General features: G+C 38.7%; 1 protein-coding gene across 1 annotated transcript; it reads right to left on the reverse strand.

Annotated features, from left to right (window-relative positions):
• Positions 1-8180: 8180 nt before the first annotated feature.
• Positions 8181-9447, reverse strand: LOC107804466 (zinc finger protein ZAT5). Its single transcript, XM_016628368.2, has one exon. The coding sequence runs from the start codon at positions 9231-9233 to the stop codon at positions 8292-8294; it is 942 nt and encodes a 313-aa protein (XP_016483854.1). The 5' UTR covers positions 9234-9447; the 3' UTR covers positions 8181-8291.
• Between the last annotated feature and the right edge of the window lie 304 nt (positions 9448-9751).

Raw genomic sequence — 9751 nt, forward strand, 5'->3', positions numbered from 1 at the left:
GGCTACATTACTTCGAGTTCGAATCACTCACTCGACTACTAAGCCTACGGACTACTCTTATTTCGAGTTCGAGTAATGACTCACTCGACCATTAAGCCAACAAGCTACATTATTTCGAGTTCGAATCAATCACTCGACCATTAAGCCTACGGCTTATATTACTTCGAGTTCGAATCAATCACTCGACTAATAAGCCTACGGGCTACATTATTTCGAGTTCGAATCACTCACTCGACTAATAAGCCTATGGGCTACATCACTTCGAGTTCGAGCAAGCACTCACTCGACCATTAAGCCTACGGGCTACATTACTTCGAGTTTGAATCACTCACTCGACTACTAAGCCTACGGGCTACTCTTATTTCGAGTTCGAGCAATCACTCACTCGACCATTAAGCCTACGGGCTACATTACTTCGAGTTCGAATCACTCACTCGACTAATAATCCTGCGGGCTACGTCACTTCAAGTTCGAGCAATCACTCACTCGACCATTAAGCCTACAGGCTTCCTTATTTCGAGTTCGAGCAAGCACTCACTCGACTACTAAGCCTACAGGCTACTTTTATTTCGAGTTCGAGCAATCACTCACTCGACCATTAAGTCTACGGGATACATTACTTCGAGTTCGAACCACTCACTAGACTAACAAGCCTATGGGCTACATTAATTCAAGTTCGAGCAATCACTCAACTCCACTACTAAGCCCATGGGCTACCTTATTTCGAGTTTGAGCAAGCACTCACTCGGTTATAAATGATACAAGGTCTAAATTTGATCAAATTGCCTAAAGCCTTATAAAAACCTTCATAAGGCATGAATGAAACAAAATCTTCTCAAGGCAGAGAATAAAACAGAGGCAAGTCAGGAAAAGAAAAGATCTTTACATATATACAAGAATATTTACAATGTCTGAATAGGACGCTACACAAAAAACCAAAATGAAAACTAAGGGCTAAGTTTCTTGGTTATCTACGGGGGCAGTCTCTCCTCCATCGGGATCCTCCCCGCTCTCGGACCCACTCTTGCTCCCATCATCGCCATCATCATCATCATCACCATCATCATCATCAGAAGCCAAGGATTCAGCATCAGCTTCGAGCTCTTTAGCTCTTTTTATCTTTGAGATCAAAACCTCGAGCATGGATCTCTTCGAGGGTCTCCCTCCGAGATCGGCATTTAGCAAGTTCAGCAACCCAATGTGCTCGAGTGTTGGCAGTCTCGGCTGCCTCTCTTGCTTGTACCTGAGAAGCTCCAACATCGACCCGATAGACGGCCACGAATGCATCCGCATCGGCCTTTGCATTTTCGGCGTCAGATTTGGCCTTGGCAACTTCAAAGGCTAACCGAGCCTCGAGCTCCTCTATTTTTCTTGCTTGAACCGAGATTTTCTCCTTCATGCTTTGAAGTTGGTTTTCGGTCGATGATAATTGGGCCCGAGCAGTTTCTTTTTCAGCGGAAAGACGGCCCATACCATCTTTCCACCCCAAGGTCTCCGCCCTTATCATATCGATCTCCTCACGAAGCTTCCCAATAACCTCAAGTTTCTGCTGCAACTGTGAGATCGAAATATTAACCGTCGTTCCAGGATCGAGTCCATGGGTTTTTAAGATTATTATTACCTGCTCGGTCAGGTCTTGATGAGCCTTGGCCAACTCAGCTCGGAGGTCTTTGATTTATTCTTCCCTTTACCCGAAGAGGAGTCTAAGGGCATTTCTCTTCTCCGTGACCCGTCGGAGGTCGGCCTCATACCGACGCAGCTCAGCTCGAGACCGAGAACATGTTTCTCGATGAACCACTGCGGCCTACATAAGAAAGAAGAAAAAAAGTTAGAGAAGAATAGCAAACATAAAAGTAATATCAACGAAGAGAGTTGAAGCTTACCCGATTCAGAGCTTGCTGCACTGCACAGAAAAGGCCCGACACATCACTAGGTCCAGTAACATCCTCGACTCCAGTAAAAAAATCATAGAAGGGGTCCTCCCCTTCATGGGATCGATTTATCTTGAGGGCCCCCAAAGCTTGGGATTCCCGAATCGCCCCTTCAGAAAAGGCAGGGAGATTGGGCGAGTCTCCAATTACTATTGCCCCAAGCGACTCGCTTGGGGCGTTCTCCTCAGTTCGGAGAGCTTCAGGACCGGCCTATTATGATATACCCACCGTTTGTTGACTTCGGTGAGAGGCATCCTGGATCTCTAACGGTTCGGGGACTCTGCCTGAATCTTCCTTCGATATCTCCTCAGTCCGAGGCGGAGCTTTAAAAATCACCATCGATGCAGCTGCCTTTGGGGCATCGATGGTTTTCTTCATTCGGGCCACCAGCACAGACCCATCATTTTCTTCTTCTTCCTCGTCTTCATCCCTTAGACGCAAAACTGATTCCATGGTTAAAGGGATGGTATTCTTCCTCGGCTTACGAGCCATCCTCGGCTTCGATTTTAGATCTTCGGAAGCAGAAGCCCTTTTTCTCTTATTACCCTTCACCGGTTTTGGAATAGAGAACGAAGCCTCTTCCTCACCAGGAGGGGCCCTCAAAACCGCATCTTTGCCCATACCTACATACAGGAAAATTGATTTAAGTATATAAAAAGCATCTCGTTTGAACTACCAAAGATACAAGAAAGAGGGTTACCATGATTTTTGGCCTCCCATCGGCCTTTCGACAAATCACGCCATGAGCGCTCGGCATATGTGGAGGTCGAAGCTAGATCCCGTACCCAGTTCTTGAGGTCGGGAATTGCACCGGACATCCAAGGAACCGTTGTATCACAAAAAAGGGGCTATCGGTAGGAAAAGAAATGGAGGGGCAAAATAGTAAGAGATAACAACAGAGTTACACTTACGCTTCATGTTCCACTCCTCGGGAAAGGGCATCTTTTCAGTCGGAATCAGGTCCGAAGTCTTCACTCGAACGAACCTGCCCATCCAGCCTCGATCCCTGTCCTCGTCTATGCTCGAGAACAGAACCTTGGTAGCCCGGCACTGAAGTTTTATTAACCCACCTCGAAAGAGGCAGTACAATCGAATGAGATGGTCGAGGGTGAAAGACATCCCCTCGATTTTGTTCATGAAGTAACAGATCAAAATAACGATCCGCCAAAAAGAAGGATGGATCTGGCCTAGGGTTATTTGGTATTGACGGCAGAAATCAGTAATAACAGGGTCGAGAGGACCTAACGTGAAAGGGTAAGTATACACGCTTAAAAACCCTTTCACGTGAGTGATGATATCTTCTTCAGGAGACGGGATTACTACTTCTTTGTTTTCCCAATTGTAATTTTTCTTTAGTTGTTCGAGGTGCTCATCGGTTATCAAACACATATACCTCGATACTGGATCACATCGACCAGAAACGACGAGCCTTTATCGACCTTAAGGTCAAAGGTAAGAACATACGCCCCAATAACGCACTCCTCAGGCCGTGGCTCCACCGGTGTTTTGTCAGCGACAGGCTGTGACGAAGAAGCTTTTTCTTTCTGAGGAATGGTTTTTGATGTCATCGCCATTTTGGATTTAAAGATCGAAAATAGAAGGAGGTAACAGAGATTTGGTGTTTTTGAATAAAGATTTTGCAGTAAAAGATCACAGATTTACAGATGAACTCAGAAGAAGAACTTGAAAAATTTGGAGATGTAAAAGTGATAAATGGTAAAAGGAGGGGCTATTTATAGATTGAGCAATGGCGGTTCAACATCAGTGGTGGCCGACCACCGTCTGACATGCATTAAATACCTTGAAAAACTAAATCGATGGGACAACTATCAAGTGCGTCATGATCGAATCCAATGTAAACGTCAGCTTATATCTGATCGAGCCGTTGGAAAATCATATCGTTTCTCGCCACATCCTTCCCGAGAAACGAAGGGACTATCTGTATACAGTCGAAACTGATTTCGGCCTTCATACGTCTGATCGAGATGGAAACATAATGGATCGAAGAAAATTTTCGTAATATCGAGATGGGATCCGAAGAAGGCACAAACGAGCTTCAAGTTTCAGGAACGGATCAAATACCGAGCTCGAAGTCATTATCGAGCTCAGGTTCGACACTACTAGAAATTCGGTAAAAACCGACCAAAAAAACCGACTAACGTTGGTCGGTAATGGCCAAAAACCGACCGAAACGCGACCATTTACGTATGGACGGTATTTTTGTGGTCGGAAAGGAATACCGACCAAAGTTGGTCGGAAATTACCGGCCAATTTTGGTCGGTCAATTAAATTCAAAAAAAAATATTGCAAAAAAAAAAACCGACCAAAGTTGGTCGGTTTTTTCCGACCAAAGTTGGTCGGTATTTTAATTATGTAATAAAAAGATTCACCATCTGGGAATCGAACCGGGGTCTGTACTGTGGCAGGATACTATTCTACCACTAGACCATTGGTACATTTTGTTTTAAGACTGTCTTTTATTTGATTTATACTCTTTAATTGTATTTTCGCACGAAAATAACCGACCAAAGTTGGTCGGTTTTATTAAAAAGTAAAATTACCGACCAAAGTTGGTCGGTTTTTTTAAATGGCCCGCCGAATTAACCGACCAATTTTGGTCGGTTTTTTTAATATTAATTTTTATTTATTTTAATTAAAAAACCGACCAAAGTTGGTCGGTTTCTTGAAACATAAATTTTGCGGGACTCAAAAATAGTTTCCCGTATTTTTGCGCCAAAGAAAACCGACCAAAGTTGGTCGGTTTCGTTAAAAAAAATAAAAAAAAAAAAAATTTGAAAAACCGACCAAAGTTTGGTCGGTCGACTTGGTCGGTTTTTGCCGAATTTCTAGTAGTGCGAATCGAACTATGATGAGATATGATGGAATCGAGCTTAAGGGCCAGAGATCAACCAATACCGAGCCCGAGTCATTACCGGACCCCAAGTCGGCATCAAGCTCAAGCCCGCATCGAGCTCTAAAACTGGAAGCAGACCAATACTGAGTCCGATCAAGATCGAGCTCATAGACAAGAGCCGTTACTACCGCACTAAGGGAGAGAATATCGGCGAGAATTGGGGAAAAGCTGATTTATCATGAATTTTCCACTATGTATTTTTAATTATATCTAAAGTAGGGATCCCCTACTATAAAGGGGATGGCTATATTCCTGTAAAGGCATCAAGTTTTGGCATACATTGTAACTAAGATATCATACACTTCTATATTGAAGAGTTATCCTTTTTAGTTCCAGTTCCATAGATTGATTCATCTTGCTTAATCCATAAATCATATTCTTTCCGACTTTGTTTATTTTTCATTCTTTACGGTCAAAACTCGATATTTCTATTTATTCTTACGATTTGTGTCAAGTTATACCACATACCTTTAGAACTACGTACAAATTCAATTTTATCCGTTTTTCGGGTAAACAATACTATTTTTAATTGAGAATATAAAAATAGTCTCTTGGTTAACATTTAGGACACACTGAAATTTAGGCACTAGAACTATATAGTACTACTAGTAAAAACAAGAGAAGCAAAAAAAAAAAAAAAAGGAAACGACAATAAAACAAAACCCTTGGACATGATTTTTCAGTGGAATTTAGGGAGTTGGAAGTTTAGGGGAAAAAAAGAAACAAGCAGCTGTCGAGTTGAGAAGCACGCCACCTCAAGATTCTTTTTATGATGAGCTGCCCACATGATTCTTCCAATGAAGTATGAAAGTACTCTATTTATCCATGAATGCTTTGTTGCCGCCTCACTGTCACTTGGTTATGGTTTGATCATGACAAATTAATTACACTATTCTATTACAGAGACACGATAGTTCTAAATAGATAGCAACGACACAAATTTACTTAGCACCAAGTATTTAAACGAAATCAATGAATATAGATCTTTGTACTTGAATTTTTATCACTTAACAATATCATTTATGCAACACATGTACGTACCATTTCTAGCACTCAAGAGCTTTATGTATTTGAACCGAAATTCTTTCTAAAAGAGAGAGCATAGAGCATTGACTTTGGAATGTTACTTCCTCGCTATTTCACATAATAGTTTATACTATTCTCTAATTCCATTTGTTTGTTTAATGCTTAAATGGCCAATATAAAAATCTACTAGATGCCAATTTCTCTCTATCATTTATTAATTTTTGTTTCTTATATTTACTGACAATATATACTGATTTCCAGCTCCGATATATTATTTCTTATACAACTAACACAGTCTGATGATATTTGAACTATCGATTCTAAATAGTTGTATGTAATTGGACTTTTAAGCTACTCTTTTTGAATTGTCAATGTATAATTTAAAACTCTTTGATAATGTAATTGAAATTAATATAAGAGCATTGAGAAGTTATATATTGAATAATTAGTAGTCCCCCACTACATGTGCAGATGTAAAAGAATCCCTTAATCTTTCCTCTTCCCACTCTCTTCCCCACACACACAATGCATTTGGACAATATTTCATACAATTAAGCTAGGTACCAATGTATCCACATGCTTAGCTTTAATTACCAATAATCACCGAAACGTGCACATAACAAATCTTCAACTAATTAAAGAACGACTTAGGCGATTTATGCCATCAATTTCTCCCTCTACTGAAAATTAGTAAGAAGATCTTATTCAATTTAAGTGTATATGCCGCACCATTCAGAAAGTTTATACTACATAGGTTATTCCTGATTTTGAGTGTATAATTACGGTTATAACAAGGTTAGCCAGATTTGTGGTCAAAATCATCGTCCTGTGTATAGTGGTGTTCCATAACTAGTGTTTTTGTGTTTGAACTTCACTCTAATGCAATAGAAAAATAATCATGATAATTTTCCATTTATATATAGCGTTTAGAACCCATGTTAGACAAGTATAATTATTAAATGTGGTATGAACATTAGACCTCATACCCAACTGCTTGTGACGTGTGATTTGAAAGGCCTATTTCTGGTATGACAAAGCTCATTGCACAAGTAAAGGTTTTTTAGTTTGTTAAGAAGCTTGAGAAGTAAGTGATTATGATCAGATTAAAGATTAGGTGTGATGGGTTGGCTGTGAGCTACTATATCTATTCCATCTTGAGAGACCACCCTAATAGTAAATAAATACAAAATATTATTATATATACTGTATCACCTTTTTTTTTGCTTAACTGTATTTTATACTTCTATAGAAGAGACTGACTAAAGGACCACAAAAAAGGAGAAGTATTTCCCTATCCCTAGCATAATACTACACAAAAAAAAAACTTATTTTAGTCGCAAATTTGTGCTAGAATAGCAACGGAATTAAGATTGTCACTAAATAAAAAGATACTATAGTAAAAGAAAAGGTACTGAATATAGAGATAAAAAATATAATCTGCCACTAATTTTGACACCAATTTTTTAATGGAAAAATTAAGCGACAGGTCATCGTACTAAAAGAAAAAAACAAATAAAATAACTAACTTTAAGTAGGTTCTTAGGTGAAGGCAACAAAGACAAGAAAATGTAACATACAGGTGGATACACATGGTAGTGGCGGTTACCCAACCATCTTCCCTATCCATTTATTTAATGAAAAGAAAAAAAATTGAAGGAGCTCTGGTTTTCTACGTATTTTTCTTAGCTGTTTTCTGCTAGTAGTAATCAAAAAAACACACAGACGACGAACCTAATCCACAGATTTTATTGGTTAGCCATACTATGACGTTATCGAACTTCTTCCTCCTTTTATCCCTTTGCTTTTTTCTTTTGTGGAGTGGCAATGTGTTACACATCGCTCTCCACTCAATAAACCAAAAAAAAAACAATTAACGTTATAGAAAATACTTTTATGTGTGTGTATATATTTCTATATCTGTAAATTTAAAGATGCCCCGTCACTTCCCTTTTCGTAAATGAAGTACAGCCATGAATACAACCACTATTAAGGTAGTGAAACTTCTAATAAAGTAGATGATCAACATTGGTTAAAACAAATTCTCTTCCCAAAAAGAAAAAGAAGTAGAATCATATATTGACATTATAAAAATAATCAAATTACTTATTAAATCATCACAGATAATCTTTATAATAAAATTACTTATAAAATCATCACAGATAATCTTAGTTAGAATCTTATTAAAAAATTGTAACTATTTGTATATATGTTGATTAAAATAATTCAAAAATATATATACATTGTCAGTGAATATTACTTAAATATTAGAAAGAACAATAACAATGTGTCTACAATTCTAAAATTTGTAATGACAAATTTGTAACAAATTTTCATTAATTGAATATCAACAAGTGGTTAAAAAAAAAAAAAAAAAAAGCTCTCCTCTTAACTAGTACTAGTATATACGTAGTAGTAATTAACTAGTAATGGCAATCCACCAAAGCAGCAGCGGAGAAGACAAGACTTTGCTTGTTGGCTGAAAAACCAAACTTTGAATCTCGGTGATCATCTTCGGGTGGCGCCGGCAAGTTAAGATCAAGCGATAAAATGATTCTTGGCTTCTCCTTATTCGAATCCCCATCATCATGTGATGATTCCGAAGTTGTCTCATCTGTAACCTTAGTACTGTTTGTTGCTGTAATCGTAGGTGGTGGTCTATGTCTTCTCATATGACCACCCAAAGCTTGTCCTGATGAGAATTCTGCCCCACAAATTGAACACTCGTGAATTTTTGGCTTGCTGTTCAAATTGCCATGTGAATAATTACCTTTATTCACTATTTGGGTTGGCGTAATAATCTTGTTCAACTTTTCTTCTTCTTGAAGATATTGACGATCATGGTTTTCTGAATCAGCAGTAGATTTTTTCTCTTCTACTATGGTTTTGGCTTTTTTGTGACTTGTTCTGTGCCCACCGAGTGCTTGAAAAGATGGGAAAGTTCTGTTACAAGTTTTGCACTCGTAGACATAGAACCCGGCTTTTCCGCCAGTTGTTGAAGTGGCCATTTCTGTAAATTTCCGGCTACTGATTTTTACCATCTTACGTTCAGTACTTTCCACTTGTAGTTTCTGGCATCGGCCACTTTGTGCTAATAGTATTAAGCAATTGGCCATGTCCTCATCTTCCTCTGAACTAGTCGATATTTGAGTAGAAGAAGTAGTTGGTGAATACTGAACTGTCGAAGAGTAAAATTCTCCTCCACCGCCAATATCATCACTGCCACCACCAGCACCTCCGCCACCGGTCGATGACGTGGAAGTGACCGCCACCGCCATGCCAACAAGAGACAACTGCCTTGGTCGCTTACTACGTTTCCCTTTGAACACTAACGTGCGATCGGCTGAATCTTCGGAGAATTCCATAAGACGAAAAATTAAGAAAAAGTACAGAAGAAGTGACAAAGAGAGAAGCAGATGATCAGAAGAGAAAGAGTGATGAAGAATAGAGAGTGGTGTAATAGCAAGTACTGCTTTTGTTAGTATATATATTGTGTAGTGAATGGTAATTAAGAAATTGTTTGGAGAGTCAAAATTAATACCTCCCAAGAGTAAACTAGTGGATGAAATATAATGAATAAATTTTCAAGTCTATTCGCCAACCAATCTTTCCTAATACATACTATATTACTAAAGAAAAGTGTCTTTAACTAAATAGTAGAACCCTCTTTTGCACTACACTTAATTGGCCTAGCTTAGCATGATAAGCAACTAAGGTGTCGTGTCTCCTAATCTTTTCTATATATTCTTAGTGTCACTTTTCTTAAATTCATAGAAAATTTTAAGTAATTGATTTATGTGGTGTCAAAGTAAGGCATAAATATGGTTATAAATATCACAATAGCATTAACTGAATGCAATTTACTAGCTAAGAGCTGGTCCAA

This window comes from Nicotiana tabacum, chromosome 22 (assembly GCF_000715075.1).
Source record: "Nicotiana tabacum cultivar K326 chromosome 22, ASM71507v2, whole genome shotgun sequence".
NCBI lineage: Eukaryota > Viridiplantae > Streptophyta > Magnoliopsida > Solanales > Solanaceae > Nicotiana > Nicotiana tabacum.